The 16,373-nt window shown below is 38.8% G+C and overlaps 1 protein-coding gene across 3 annotated transcripts; it reads right to left on the reverse strand.

Annotated features, from left to right (window-relative positions):
* Positions 1 to 1,725: 1,725 nt before the first annotated feature.
* LOC107723824 (SH3 domain and tetratricopeptide repeat-containing protein 2-like) lies at positions 1,726 to 15,922 on the reverse strand. Of its 3 annotated transcripts, XM_016532535.1 has the most exons (19): positions 15,758 to 15,783; positions 12,266 to 12,377; positions 11,701 to 11,799; positions 10,948 to 11,073; positions 10,475 to 10,602; positions 10,257 to 10,362; positions 10,023 to 10,166; positions 9,101 to 9,296; positions 8,857 to 8,930; positions 7,947 to 8,142; positions 7,512 to 7,645; positions 7,306 to 7,356; positions 5,347 to 7,065; positions 4,586 to 4,763; positions 4,303 to 4,453; positions 3,943 to 4,065; positions 3,661 to 3,811; positions 2,614 to 2,810; positions 1,726 to 2,298 (listed from the first exon to the last, which is right to left on the reverse strand). In XM_016532535.1, exons 2-19 carry the CDS (start codon positions 12,288 to 12,290, stop codon positions 1,777 to 1,779), a joined length of 4,320 nt encoding a protein of 1,439 aa, XP_016388021.1. In that variant the 5' UTR covers positions 12,291 to 12,377; positions 15,758 to 15,783; the 3' UTR covers positions 1,726 to 1,776. The 3 variants fall into 3 exon arrangements, with proteins under 3 accessions (XP_016388021.1, XP_016388023.1, XP_016388022.1); XM_016532537.1 differs by lacking the exons at positions 11,701 to 11,799; positions 12,266 to 12,377 and having other exon boundaries at positions 15,758 to 15,922; XM_016532536.1 differs by lacking the exons at positions 11,701 to 11,799; positions 12,266 to 12,377; positions 15,758 to 15,783 and adding an exon at positions 12,378 to 12,837.
* Between the last annotated feature and the right edge of the window lie 451 nt (positions 15,923 to 16,373).

The raw sequence follows: 16,373 nt of genomic DNA on the forward strand, positions 1-16,373 counted from the left end.
TCCGGGAGTGAAATTAGACAAACTTTGGGGGGGGGGGGCCATGTCCTAAAAGGTTGAAAACCCCTGCTCTAGAGGACGCAGCGTCTCGTTCCCTATTCTCAGGGAACCATGGTTACATGCGTAACCTGAGACGGTTTCCTCTGTAACTTCACAAAAGTCCCTTGAATAAAACACATCTAAGGTAATAGGTTTCAGTGCAATTTGGGACCAATGCGAGCTTAAATGATCAAGTACAGTATATGTTTCATGTCCTTTAAGATAACATTTTATAAATGACAGTTATGTATCTTAGGAATGTCAAAAATCTTCATTAGGACTTTCTAATCCGAATAAAACATCTTAGTCATAATGCAATCGAATATGTAATGCATAACCAATAAAAGGCTTTAATAAAAATACAACTAATTTTCCAAGTTGTGCACACTAGAATAATTCACCATGGTAAATAGCCTACAGTGTGGTTTGTGTTACTACTGTAAAACCATATCAGTACAGAAACCACATCAGAAATGCCATACACAGAATAGAGCGAAAAGGTGAATTTGCACAGACTGAATAATGCTGCATAGGTGACATAAATGCATTCAAAGATATTCCAATTGCGGTTACAATTACAAGTAATGTTATGAAATTGATGGTTTAAATACAAATACAAATAGCAGTGCCCACTACCACCACTACCACTTAAGAAAACAAAGTTTGGAAATATAATGGACCTTTTTCACATTTCCGGGTTTCTCAGCAGCGGAAGTCGTCATAGTTGGGTTAACTTGAATAGCAGTGAATGGGAGAGTACCACAAATATATTTTTTGCATTCCCATTTGCTCAAATAGCAAAAGAAAAACTCCACGATAGTGTTTTCATGACTTTCAATAAAAGTAAAAAAATTGAGAGAGACTGATAACGGCTGTCAGAAGAGAGAACGATGTCAAATTTACCGTCCCTACCATAGACGCTGCATTAGAAACACCCTCGCATTAGCGTTAATTGTTTTTTTGTAATTTTATGCAAAGGTGATATAATACAAAGAATAGTGTTATAAATGTACACACATTTTTAAAAAAATTCAAATATGAAAAACTTTCGAGGATTTACGATGCTGATGACCGTTTTACGCGTCATCACAGTCTTGTGAAAAGGGTCCATTAAAACACTTAAGTTGCAGCAGGCTTCCGGTATGAATCACGTGGAACTTCCGCGTTCAGAAAAAAGGTGGATTAACCTCCTGAGACCCTGTGACCTCATATGAGGACATTATATTTTGGTGTATTTCTCTGAGACTATGCATGCCACAGTTTTAAGTCTGGATGTCCTGTACAGAGCACATTCAGGGCTTTTCAGAGATACTAAATGTTTGGATGTTTCACTATGACCACTCCCTCTCCTTGGTCTTCAAATATGTCTGATATTAATTTAGTGACACTCTTATGGAAATATGATAATATTTTGTAATTATCATTTAAATCTGCGCTTTGTGGGATCATGCACATGCTATAGAATCAGTATTTTGCCCATGGACTTTAAAATAATTTCTTAAGTTTTAATTAAGTAAACATTTTAAGAGCCCTCAGGGAGGGTAAACACATAAAAAACAAAAACAAAAAAAGCAATCATATTTACAGATATACAAATTCATTTACAATTATGCAAAATCTTGAAACACTAATAGAAAATATATTATAGAATTTTGAACATCTGATAAAAAAAGAAAAGAAAAGAAAAAAGGTGTCTTATCGCTGTTCTCCTTTAAATGAAGTGATAGAATTGTGTGTGATTCACAACACAAAAGTCAAGCCCTCCTTCAAACTGCTTTGACTAGTGTGGTTTGTATTATCGGCACAGCTAGTCTCTGGATTGGTTTGATCAGGAGGCCCCGCATCTGTTTCCTCCGATACGTTGGTGTCCACGTCTTCTTTGTGACTTGTGTTAGGTAGTATGTGCTCAGACTCTTCCTGAGCATTGATTGTGAGGCTGGTGTCGGTCATGCTGGACTCTGTGAGAGTACTGGTGCCACTGCTGGAGTCTGACTGACCAGCTTTGGTGTGAGTGTCCGCCTCTGCCTCAGCTGGGCCCTGATGTGTTTCTTCTGTGTCGCTAGAGTCTGTGTATCCTGCCAGTTCCTTCCTCAAGCTCTGCGCTCTTTCCATGTAGCTTTTACTCAGTTCAGCATCGGGTATGTAGTTGGCATGGATCTCTGCAAGCTTCATGTAGATTATGTACAGTGCGCTTAGGCTTTCTTTGTCCTCCAGTGCTGCCGCCAGGGCTAAGTGGAAGTAGCCCATGGCATCAAATGCATCCTAAGGCAGAAAAAGTAATAAACATTCTTCATCAAATTCATTTACTCTGAATGTTACTGCTAAACTTATTTTTGTAGATAGTTTGGGCCTCATTCACTAATAATTTCACACACTTTGTGTTAACATATACAGAAAATTTCTCACAGAAGATTCAAGGTTTTTAAATAAAAATACATGTGAATGCAGGTGAGAGCATGATTTTCTGTTTCTTCATTTATGTGTGTGGATGCATGTACTTTACTGTATTCTTACATTCAAAATATTCAGTCTAGGATGGATGTAACTGTAAAATGTTAAACATAATGAGAGTCTCACCTTTAATCTGTATAGGGTCAGATCAGCCAGTCTGCAGTACACTTTAACATAGTACCGAATTTCAATGGCATGTTCAAGTGCAGTGGGGGAGAGTGAAAGAGACTTCAGGTAGTAGTTCTCAGCCATCTCATACTTCCCTAGAGAGAAGTACACTGAAGCAAGACGATGGTAGGACACTCTCTCATTCAGAGGAACACCTGTGAGAAATACACATAGCACTTAATATTAAAAGGAGCAAACTTTGTCAGGTTATTGCATTTTCCTTTCTGTCAGAAAATAATTTAACCCCAGTTTTAGTTAAGATTAATTGTCTGCTCACCTGACAGTACAGAAAAAAACCAATGCATTATGTACTTTAAACTTTAAACACATGGCACACCATTTACAGCCCATTTTACTTCTGCAATGTGATGCATTACGGAGTAAAAAGTGATATTCAATGCAGGGTGCATCTTATCTTTGAGAATAAATAAATTGATTGGATGTGAAGGCTGAAAGTAATTAAGTTCGCTCAAGAGAGCATCTCAGTTTATCTCAATATTAATCAAATCTGTCATCATTTTTAACTGTTGCTGTAAAATTAATATTAACCAGCATTACATTATGATAGCTTTAAACAATGCATAAATAAGCATCACTGTCATACATCAATAGAACAGGAAAGTCATTTAAGGAAAGATCTTTTTTAAAGTATAGCATGCACTGGTGACTCAGGTACAGTTTGACATGTATTTAACAAAATGAAACTGGATCTGTTTAGATTTCATCTTGAATTGCATGTATTATGATGTATTCTGCAAATGCTGCATGCTGTAGAGGACATGTGTCTCCAGCAGGGGGCCACATAGATTAAGATTTACAAGCAAAAGGTGCAGTCAAACTGGCTTTCTATTATTTATTATTATTATCATTATTATTATTATTATTATTAATCATCATCATAATTGTACAGGGTCTATAGTCATAATTTTCAAAACAGTACTTTATTGGCTTTAAATTTCCAAGGTTATGGCTGTGTTATGGCTATGATGTATATAAAGGTCTTACCAGTTGTAGCGCTGACCTGCACTGCGAGTGTTGCATACTGCAGTGCCTCTTCATACTGCTTCTGCTTCATCAGGAGCTCTGAGAGTTTGCTCAACAGCCTAAACTCTGAGTGCACATCCTTAATGCTGCGCGCAAATGGCAAACTCCCATCCTTTAAAAAAAAAACACACAAGGTAGATGGATTCAGATGAATAACATGTGACTTAGTATGGATTCCTACATTATTTGACTATTATTGAAATGTCTTGGTAATATCTTTTGTGAACCCAAGGTGAGGCCTACTCTGTAAAAAGGTAAAGCAGCCAGTTGGTTTCTGTGTCCTTTGAAGAACACATCTCCTGCTTCCTCATAAATGCTCATAGCAAAGCATGGGTCGTTCATCCTCAGGGCTGTCTTTACTGCTGCCTGTAAACAGTTGTCATAACAGCTAGAACAAATATAGTCATAACAGCTGATAAAACATACATGTAGGCTATGTGATATGGTAATACGCTTCTTTTATCACAGACTAAAAATTTAAAGATTAAACTTGTCACAGATTTGGTGGCATACTTTTCCAAATAGATATGCAAAAATGATAACACTAATCAATAAATAACGTTAACTCCTTTTGCAATACCCTGCTTTGGTCCTTTGTCTTACCTGTAGGTACATGTCAGCCAGTTCATCTTCATGGATCAGATAGTAGATACGGCCCACTTGAAGCCATGTCTCAGACTCTTCCTGTCTTTTTCCCAGGTCTATGGAGATCCTTAAGCTTTGCTTTGAATAATCAAGAGACTTCCGTGATGACCTGCAAGAATGTTTTTTAATAAATATTTTTTTAATTGACTGATTCATTTGTTTTTTTTTAATTGACTGATTCATTTGATCAAGTGTCAAAGTATTGGCAATAGTGCTATATTGTGCTTAGAGTAGCTCTTACTTCTCAGTGTTGAGTGAGAGATAGAGATTGCTGAGAAGTTCCAGGTACTCTCCTTCTAGCTGTTTATTCTTTAGCATTCTGCACAGCCCCACACAGTGCTCATAGTAAACAATACACTGTCCATACAGCAGCAAGTCAGCGTAATGGCGACTTAGAACTTTTGCCACAACCATTTGACCTGCATTTGGAAGGAGTTTTTTTTTATTCACTCTTAAAAATGTCTGAATTGAATTGCATTACATATAAAATTTCAAACATGTGCAAACAAATGATAATGGACCTCTTCTCAGGACTAACTTCACTTTTGAGGCATTTTAAAATTATTTTTAACCAATTGGTTTTGAGGTCATTTTTTGTGGTTGCAAGTTCACCTCAAGTTCAAACCAGGTGGCCTATCAGAATAACTACCAAGTACAGTTTGCCATATTAATAATAAATATCATATTAATAATAAACACGTTACACAAAGTTTGACCACCAGAAAGTGTCCAAGACTTTTTGTATTCAATTTGAACAATACGTTTATAATCTTAATTTTAAAGTCATCATTTTGTGAAATGTTTTGATTGGAAAGTGTGCTTGTGCTATATATCTTTTAAATAAATGCCACTTATTTTGATATTGTTATATAATCCCAATATATTTATACTTTTTAATTTTGGCTTAAGTGTCAAAATACTTTCTGGTGTCACTATAGGTATCAGGTAAAGATGCAAACTTTCATGATGCAATCCAGAAAAATCAAATCTTGTTATACTTACTGTGCAGATTGTTGGCACTAATAGCAATAAGGAGGCCCATCTCAAAGCATAGTCTGACTTCCTGACTCCCTCCTCTATCCTTGTAGCTCCTGCCAAGCCAAAGCAAAGCCTGGACATGTTCCTGATCTGTGGGACTCTCTGAGAGAAACTGGAATAGGCGCAGGGAATTGAGTAGGAAACTCTCTGCTAAGCCCGAAGCCCCTACAGATAGAAATAAGCAGCCCAAGTTAGCCAGTGCTAGTGCTTCATTACGCTTGTTCCCATTCTCTCGAGAGATCCGCAGAGCACAATAAAAGTTTCTTGCTGCCTCCTGGACTCTACCCTGTTTGCGGAGGCATAGGGCTAGAAGGTTGTAGACTACACCACGCTGTGTCGGACTGTCTGTTTCATCCAAAGATTTAAGCATATGTTGCAGAGTATTCTGAGCTTGTATGGGTTCCTCTGTTAGCACCAATAGCCAGGCCAGCAGTATGGATGCCTCAAAGCCCTCCTCTTCATTAATTTGGCTTCCAGTCTGTGCTGCTTTTTGGGCAAAGGGCACAGCCTTTTCTAAAGCTCCATGCTGCTGGTAAACACTAGCCAGGCTCAGGCACAGGTCCCTCTGAGTCCTCAAGTCTTCCCCTTGACTAGCTATTGACAAGGCCTGTTGAAGGTAGACCACCACCTGTGCAGGAAGCACAGAAGTACTTTCCTTCCAATGAGGATTAAGCCTGACTGAGTTTTTGATAAAGAGTTCAACTTTCTGGAATGCATCATCCAAGGAATGCTCTTGCCCTGAGTCTAGACTTAAAGAAGCTAGTGTGAGGTAGGGCAAATACTTTTTATGATAAATCCTGCACAGCATCCAGTTGAGATCAACTGGGGCAATTGGCCTCCCTTGTTCCGCAGACAGAGTGATGGTAAGGAACTGAAGTCTCTCTACAAAAGGTAAAGCATCCTCGATTTTTCTTAGATGGAGAAAGAGACAGAGGGAGATGTAGCATGTCCGTGCCTCTAGGTACTTGTCATTTTCAATTATGGCTTTGCGCATGATTGGTTTGAGCAGCTCAAACTCATCCACAGAGCAGAAGTTGTGGCAAGGAAGACACATAATTAGAGCACTTGCCTTTTCTAGAGTGAATGGCAGCTTGTCCATCATCTTCTGTTTGAGGTAAACAGCAGTGAGATTGGTATACAGGGCAATTAGAAGAGGCTTGTCATCAAAACCATTTACAGGGACCTTTAGAGCCTCCTCAAAGTACACTCGTGCTTGGGAGTACTTCAGTTTCTTGGCACATAGCCGGCCAAGAAGGAAGCAGGCTCGCCGGTGGGCCCAGAGCATCCTGCCTTTCTTCGCTCCTTCTCGCAAGTTTTCCAGATGTTGAAGCACCTCATCCTCTGCAAGGCCATGGAAGAAAGTGTCCAGGAAAGAGTAGGAGAGGTCGTAAAGAGTTTGAAATGTGTCCTGGAAATATTCCAGATTTAGGAGGGTCAGGATTGGGTCACATCTCTCGGCTTCATCAGCCTCCCAGATACCTTCATCCATGAAGTTTGGAGGGTCTTCCTCATATTCATCCATCTCTCTAAAGGTGTCCTCCAGGCTGAAGGAGAGGACCTCAGAGTCCCGGTCCAGATGATTCTGAGAGGCACAGAATGATTGCCGTGGTGACGAGTGGTAGGGAGTTGCACCACTGTTTTCAGATATGGTGCTCTTTCTTTGATCCACTGTAGATTTCTGCTCTGCAGATTATACAGAGTAAATGTCAGAATTGTTGATTGTACATAATTTATGTAATGAAAGAGTAAGAGAGTAGGAAGGAAAGAAAAATGTGGAAGGTATGACTGTGCAACAAAATTAAGAACAAGTTGGTGATTGTTAATTCCATACAGCCAGAAGTTGTAATAAGACAGCAGTGATAAAAGCATTCATGTAACAACATTTCCTGGCATGTGTTATATCTAATTTAAAAAAGGGCTTACCTGACTTTGGATGATTTCTTATGTAAGTGAAATCTGAGTCATCAAGTCTATCTGCAGTGTGAAAGAGTAAAAAACATGAACATTCAGCCATCATTTTCTCACCCTCGTGTCTATACAAATCTTTATGAACTTCTTTCTTGAATATGAACTATACTCCTTTAAACATTTTTTGAAGTCTCCCAGAGAGATCATTTTTCATCTCTTACCCAGTCTATACACAGTGCTTATGTCAGTGGAGGAAAGATTTGCCAGTACATCAGACTGGCAGGGCTCAAAGCAGGGGTTAAGTTTAGTTAGGGCCGCCCTTTCCTCCTCACTCAGAAAGACCAATTGTCCATTGCTGTGCAAAGACAACAAAGACAACATTATCAGCCACATGACTCATATTCGGATAGCTTTATCACATCATCACATAACTCCACTAGCCCCCCCTCCAACACCCTCATCACCCCCATCTAGACAGAGGCACATTCACAAAGTCGACAGAATAAAATAGCGTTTGCCAGCTGGTTGCTTTCAATTGGTATGTCAGTATCGTCGAGAGGCACATTAGATAAATGGTTTTTACAAAATAAAGAGAAGGTCATTCATTTGAGCACATGCTGAATTTGTGAATATAAATAGTTGAACTGTTTACTTACAGAGGCTCAATACTCTGAGGTTTTACACTGGCCTTGTGAACAAATCCTATCTCTCCACTGGTGAGGTGTCTTCCTATGAACATGTTCAGAGTATTGAAGAGAAATCCCTCAATCTTGATTATGTCTCCCTTGTGTAAATGCAGCTCATCTTTAACCACTGGGTAATGGTCCACTACTACTACACAAGTCCCCACCACTGAAAGGGAAGCAAAAAGGAAGGTGGGATTTTTGGTATCACTACATTTTAAATGACTAGTAATTAAACACATATTCTGGGTTCAATACAAGTTAAACTCAGCTGACAGCATTTATGGTTGTGGTATTACCATAAATACTACATGTTGCTTGTTTTCTGGTTACATGAGGTTACATTGAGGCACTTCTAAAACAGAAGTAAATGGGACTAATTTATTTTTAATCTTTAATGGAAAGCAAAATTGTGAAGCTTATTTTATTTAAAACTTCACATTAATTCTTCTGTTAAAACTTAATTGTGTATTATTTATCTGTAAAACTTTAAGTAATTTTTACAGTCGTTTTAGGCTTGTAGGAGTTATGTTATCATGGCATCAAATTTGTAAATTGGAATATAATTTTACACTTTGAATACACATTTTAATTTGACACATTTGACACCTTTTTTTCACACTAAAATCATCATGCATATTGTGCATGTTTTATGGATATACTATAACAGTGAGTATTTTAACATTCATGTATTGGCCCCTTTCACTTTCACTGTATGTGCCTCACTGTAAGCCAGATCATTGAAAGGAGGGACACATACATTTTTGTGATAAACAGTATACCACAAATTCTGTTGACTGAGCTTAATTTGTAATGAACTCTGAATATTCATTTTAAGGGTTATTTGAGAAATGCTTTTCTAGATACTTAAGAAGAATCTCACCAACAGGATGATCGAAGAGGCCTTCTGTAACTGGAATCCCTCCTGCATTTCCGGGATATTTCTTAAGGAACCACCTAGAATTTTTTTTTTTTTTCAACATATTTGTAAGAGATAACCTAAAACAGTATGTGTAGAACAGAAGTAGTCATTCAGCCAGACAAATCTGTTGTTACAATTCCCTTTTCCCAGTTACCACGAAACCTCCCATATGGTTACATAAGCTTAGAAAGTCAGTGTCACTTACTGATAAAATGGATAGGGCAGAGGCTGCGTATCATGCACAGGCACCTGACCATGTTGGCCCGTGGACAGCAGCATACCCTCCCAAATGGTCTCTTGTCCTATGTCTTTAACCATGACCAGGTCATTCCTCCTGTAGGTCAGCTCCTCTTCCTCCTCTCTGCAATTACTATTATATAAAGTCTTGGCAAAGAATGTACCTAAAACAGTAATGAAAATGTTCTTAGTAACTATCCCTGTTTCATATTCCTCCCTACACTCAGAAAAAAAGGTACAAAAGTTGTCACTGTGGTGGAACCCTTTTAAAATACAGTATGCACCCTTTAGGGTAAATAAGGTACAAAGGTTTACTGCCCCGGTGACAACTTTTGTACCTTTTTTTCCTGAGCGTGAAGGTTCCTAACTTGCTTGTCAGATTCACAGTTAATTCTGAAAAACTCTGTCTTTCTCTACCTCTCTTTCTTTCAAGTGATTCATAAACAAGTTAATGTATTCATAGGTCAAAGAAGAAAAGTTTGTTTGTCCCATAAATTGATAGTTTTTTTTTTTTTTAGTTATGTCTGCTTTGGGGCTGTGGCCTTAATTAGAGGACATACTTAAAAGTAATTGTTTTGGATAAATACTAGTTATCAATTCATTGGTATGAATGAGGTGGTTTACACAAACAAAATGCATAGAAGCAAGCTATTTTGTATGTAAACAAACACAAGGAAATGTTGAGACTATCCCTTCACATTTTTACCCAATCTTGTTTTCAGCTTATTTGGACTTCTGAATTGGTTAAGCAGCAATCTTTCAATAGTGGACTTTTGAACATAGTCTAGATAAATCTATCCATATCATTCTACCAATTTGTCCATTTACTGTGTGGTTACAGGTGATTTCGTTAACTGTTGAGAAATCAGCAAGTTGTGGAGGCTCATTACCTTCCTGTAGCAGAAGTCCTAGGTAAAGAGTAGCTAAGTGGTCTTCGTCCACTGTTACACAGATCTCCACATCACTTAGCACTGCAGGGTCCAGCCAGACTGACTGGTCACAGAGAAAGTTTTCAAGACATCTTGCTACATATCCTAGAATATAATAACAATACTTCTTAAGCTAGAGCAGTACAAGGAATCATACTGTAGAAGTGCCAGAAAGTTAGTGACAATGACACTAACCGAGTGCCAGGTAAGTGGAGAACTTCCAAATCTCCTCGACAGTCTTAAAGGTGATGATAAAGCTGTCTTTTTCAGCATGAACAGACACTAGTCTTGCAGACAGATCCTGTGTGGATAGTATCAACAGTCACTCAATATAATGAAGATTAAAATACCCTATGTAATAAGTTAATAAGTGGTGCCAGTGCATGTTTTGCATGAATTCTTCTGTGTCTGACCTTGAAGAGCTGAACAACATCCTGGCTGTTGCTCTCTACTACTCGGAGTCTGGTACGTAACGCCTCCTGAAGCTCACCGTCAGGTGCTACACCAGATCGTCGCCTCCCACTAAACAACAAAACAACATCTCCAAAAAGCAAAAGGGAATGGAGTTAAGTATCCACCACAAAGATACCAAGATTTACGATCAATTGCATTAGCAGTAACTGGAATGCTTTAGTGATGTACGGATGTAGTGATTTATTGCTGTCCAGCATCACAATGGTAGTACGCTTAGCAAACCAATATGATTTTTTTGCAGGAACAGCACTATGAACATCACTAAAGACATACCATTAGGGCGAGTGTACACATTAAGGAAGTCTGGCATTAGTTGTGAGAGTGTGCTTAAGAAGTGTAGCCATTAAAGGCCATTATGGAGATAGAGGCCATTATTAAGTCTATGGGACACAGAGATCCATGCTGCAGATACCTGGAGAGAAGCGTTCTCCTACTGAAGATACTGTGCTGCTTCTGCTGAATGTTTCCTTCCTCCTCCAGTAAATCTCTCTGCTTATGCCTTCTGCCTCCACCTCGGCCTCAGCCTCCGCTTCCTCATCTTCAATGGCAAAACAAAGGAAACTGGGGTCAACACAGCTTTACAGAACGCAGCTGCATTTGGTATGTAGTTCAGTGAACTTCAGTAGTACCTCATAACTATGATTAGGTTTATGATTAATCAGTAAACTTACAAAAATGCAACTCTGAATGGCTGAAGAGGGATAAGACTGATGAATTAGTAAATAATTAAGGACATGTACAAGGTTCCCTTTGCAGGTATGCACTTCCCATGTTTGAATGTGTATTGTCATCACCATGTACAATAGTTCCTTATTCAAAAACATGATACAGTTGGTGCTAATTAGCATGTTTGTAGCTATGAAAATATCAGAGCCTTGTTTACAAGTTGTGGATATAAACAGGAAGTGCAAGCCATATCATAATGGCTCTATAAATATCAGCCAGATGGCTTAAATAATAGCTTCTTCCTCATCTCTGGGTGGGTATGACCTTCCCAGATTTGCATTGAAAAGAGAGGATGTTTCAGACAGTTGTTTAGTATAATTTATTAAACGCAAAATACATTTATAATAGAACCATGTAAAACTCTGTCCTATAGACTCTTATTTATTCTAACGTTGTTCTTTTCTGAAACACTCATGCTTGACTCAAGAAATCCTCTTACCAGCTGTCATGGCATCATTGGGCGAAAAGAGCTCACTGACGGCTGCTAAAGCGTATGGAGGGTCATTCCATAAGGCATCGAGCTCAGCGGGTGATATCGCTATTGAAAGGGAGGGTGATGTTTAGGGGAGTGTTATTAAATTAGCTATATAACAAGCTGAAGCGTTGTCACAGCCACAGTCTTCCAATAATGAAAGCATGTGTGAAACCAGACCAAAATCTAAGAGAGGGAGTGTGCGCATGCAAACAGAGACAAACTAAAACATCATTAACCCTCATATTGAATTGGCCTGACACTTGCATTACAAATCCTCATGTATTGTCAAATTGATACAATCTTCTATCACGAAAGGACAGTATTTGCTAGTTATTAGTCAATAGCTGATAGCAAATTATCTAAAATCACACAAGCAGCAAAACAATATGCCAGTAACGCACACAATGACAACAGTACGTAATTAGTCACAACAGGCAATCACAGAGTTACGCACAACAACAAGGCACACAAACTGCCACCTATAAGGGAAGTACACATCCTGCATTACCTTCATGGGTGAAGCTATTACCTTCATGGGTGAAGCTATTACCCATGACTGACAGAAACACTGTGATGTCTCCCTGTGAAAGATACTCTTTCTTCTCATGGCAAAAATCTATGAAAGCCAGGATGGAACCAACCTGAAAATAAGAAGCAGTTTCTGAGGCACGGAATCGGACAGCAGTAGCAGCAGCAGCATGCCATGATGTACACAGCCAGCTTCAAACTCAGGTTCAATAGTGCCCGCTCAATGATAGATCCACTTATCGATGGAGTCACTCCTCTCCCTCTCTCTTTTCCTTTCCATTTTCCTCTTCAGCTTAAACCGCACTCTCCCTACTGCTCATTTCTAACTTCCATCTATTTTGTACTCTCCCCTTTCCTCTCTGCGTCCACTCAGCAGATGAGTGAAGCACTCTGAAGCAGTGCTGGCATATTTGTGTGGGCTGGTCAGTGCCTCTCTGTGCCAGGGGCTCTTGTGGAAAGTAAGAGCAGCAGCATTCTCACATCGCTGACATATAGGGACAAAAGGCCCTGTGAATTAATGGGCATTTTAATGAGCTTTTTTCATGTTTTTATTTATTTATTTGTTTATTTATTTTTTACAGTATTTAAGGGCTGTCAATACTAATTAATCATAATAATTTTAAGGCAATGTACATTTAAAGGTGACCTATTATGTCCCTTTTTACAAGATGTAAAATAAGTCTCTGATGTCCCCAGTGTGTATGTGAAGTCTTAGCTCAAAATACCCTACAGATAATTTTTTATAGCTTGTTGAAATTGCCATTCTTATGGTACGAGCCAAAACGTGCTGTTTTTGTGTTTGTACCTTTAAATGCAAATGAGCTGGTGCTCCCGCCCCCCTTTTCAGAAGAGGGCGGAGTTTCTAGAGCTCGTGCATTGGTATGCCAGCAATAACAAAACACTTTCTCATGCACTGAAAATGTCAGAAACTGCTAGTAGCGGTGTTCAGCCATATATGTTTGAACCGGTGTCGTGTCTAATTCTGCACCCTGCCGGATTATTTATGAATTACACAGATGGGGAGCACGGCACGATAAAAATAACAACATAGCTGGTCTCATGGTGCCATCGAGTGTTATCACAAACTTTATAAGTCCCACATATGATTATGAGCTTGACAAATTCAAGCGGTCGACTTCACATTGCTTTCATATGCAATTTTTAACTACCACATTCCTATTTACGATCATTCTGGTAGCACGTGAAGGCAGCATTAGAGAAAACAGACAGACAATGGTAGCTTTAACATTAGCCTTACAGGGTGCCAAGAAGCTCTTTCAGAAAGGCAATTTGGAAAACAAACGCGTGATACTTACTTCTTCTGGAGGTGTAGCTGGATCACAAACAGTTGGCACTGCTCCATCCTTCAGGAGCAACTTTTGTGCAAAACCTGCTTTATACTGACCCTCATTCACAAAGCAGTCCGGTGTAAAATGATTCGCGCAGACATAAACTCTGTAGAATTTGATTTCTTCAAAAACAAAATTAATCCACCTCGTCTTCAGCGGCTCAGATTTCGGGAGTAAATGGAGAGAGCTATGTGGATTCATACATCCAGCTACAGAACACCTAAAACGCTTGGGAGACATTCTCGTCAGTGCAGCAATGGCGGACTGTGTACAAATTCGCTCAAGGCGGTTCTATGTTAAAACGGCAGTGTCTGTCAACATTCGTGGGAGGGGCCTGTGGCTAATGTGACGTCACTTTAGCACCAATGCTGAAAACAGGTCGTTGGGAGACACTGCTTATGATTTATGGGGATTAAAAAAAGGAGTGGGTGGATTTTTATCATTATAGGGTGGTTGTGTACATACACTGCCAACACACATTTATGTCCAAACACCATGCAAAAGTGAATTTTGCCTAATAGGTCCCCTATAAACCAAATAAATAAATATGTACCAAAGCTTTTTTTGATCACTTTAAAAATTATGCAGATGCAAAAAAAATTAATGAGAAAATTAGGACATTCTTCATTACTTAAACTTGCTACTTGCCCTGTTCAAGAAGTCTGTAAGTTGTTTAAAGGAAGAATAAAAAAAAGTATCTAGAAGACTACGAAAAAAAAAAGAATTTGGCAGTACAAATGTTTAACATTTGCTGATGTTGTGGGGATGAATTACTGGTTTATTGATGAGTTTACTGGTCTCCCAGTTGAGAACCACTGGGGAAATGTGATAGAGCTGAAATAAGGGACTGTCCCGGGAAAAATGGGACGTCCGGTCACCCTAAGACTGAGCAACACTCCAGCTATTTGGTGTCAGATTTTGGTAAGAATGATATGAATGAGGTTCTTAGAATGAAACCTTTGGTATATCCTTGTAGAGTTCTGCCATCCTGTTGTGTATTTAGTCTGATATCAAAAAATGTCTAGCATGCTCAAATCATATTGATAAATCTTTCTCAGTCTTTTTTAATGTACTGTCTGATTGTCTAAACTACATGGAATCTGTTTACCTATCACCACTACTGTCTCTGTCTCGGGGCTTAACAAAGAGGGTATTTATCGATACAGAATAATGTTGCTCATCTTAGTGTTTTGTGAAGAAAGAACCCAGTCAGATTCTAATTGAATCTTTGGAGATCTTGGGAGTCTGAGCAGCTGTAAACAGCCAGGAGGTATTTCTCGGCATAACTCTCATACAGCATCTCTCTGGTCCTTCAACGCCATAATCAGGTGTTTTGCGGTGGGAATACCCAGTGTGTGAATTATACATTGATTTTACTTACTTCTTAAGGACATTTCTTATTATGAAAATTTTCTGGTAGTCATTATGGTAATCTCTTAAAATAAAAGATTAAATACATTTGAACGCAATTTCTTTTAGCGAATGTTTGTTTATCAGCGGGTGAAATTTTGTATGGACTTGTAATTCACCTTTTTTAACTTACTATGCTAAAAACAACACCAGACCCCATATGTGTGCAGATGTCAGTGCTGATAACTATTCACCCAATGTTGTGAAAGTAGCTTAAACTGTTGTAGCTTGGCAGCACATTGTCTATTGAACGCAATACAAAGAAGTTGAACTGTCCCATGCACCTGGGACAGTGGAGTTAGCGGTGTCTCTCTGGGTTACTGGCTCAGTGTGTGGATGTCAGTGAAAAGAACGGGGTAGATTTGTAACACGAGTAAAGAGTTTAGACTCTAAGTTTAGAATGTCGCCTAAGCCCAAGTAACACATGCTGATACTATTAAACTGGGTGAATAACAAGTTCTTAGAACCTATAGTTAGTGAAAAAACCTGATATATTGTTAGAGAAAAAAAAAGATCTACATTTTAATATAAGTATACTATGTAAAAGATATGTAGAGACAACTAGGGGTCTCAACAACTAGTTAAAAAGTAAATACACTATAAGTCAAGCACTTGTCCTACTTCCATTCAAAGGTTGATATATATTAACACAGCAATTTCAGCTGAGTACACTGTCACTCACACACACTAGTCTCTGAGAGAGAGAGAGAGAGAGAGAGAGAGAGAGAGCATACCTCTGTCCTGCTGACACCCGGCTGTGTGTTTGTTCCGCATAGATCTGTCAGTATCTGCTCTGTGGAGTTGGCGAAAAGTTCCTTTCAAACTGACTAAAACTAACCATCATAGTCTGTAATGCTCCTGTAGGGCAAGGGGTGTGTATGTATGTGTGTGTCCTTGTGGCATGAGTTTAGAGCTTTTGCTGAAGGAAGTATGTAAACTCCTCCCCTAAATGATATGCTGCTTTTTCGTTCTCTCAGTTTCTCTTTTTCTCTCTCTCTTTGAGCCCAGCCCTCTCACTCCCCTGTTTTGTTGGACTCTAGGTCAGGTCAGAAGTTCTTCAGTCAGTTAATAAGGTGGTAGATAACCTTCAAACAAACACTCTTAAATTCATGACTCAGCAAATACAGAATATCTTTATATTTCTCATCTAATCAGACTCATGAATCCAACCAGTTGTCTTTTCTTTGAAAATCAACAAAAAGGAAAGGAATTTCACTTTTTTTTTCTTTGATGGAAAAAAAAGAGTAATCCATCTGGTCTGACTTGTTTTTCATACAACACAACAAAATGCCTCTAGAGTCCCTATCAACTTCATTACAGTAAAATACGCCCTCTTGCTCACATTCCAAA

This window comes from Sinocyclocheilus rhinocerous, unplaced genomic scaffold, assembly GCF_001515625.1.
Source record: "Sinocyclocheilus rhinocerous isolate Xijiao unplaced genomic scaffold, SAMN03320098_v1.1 scaffold1085, whole genome shotgun sequence".
NCBI classification, from domain to species: domain Eukaryota; kingdom Metazoa; phylum Chordata; class Actinopteri; order Cypriniformes; family Cyprinidae; genus Sinocyclocheilus; species Sinocyclocheilus rhinocerous.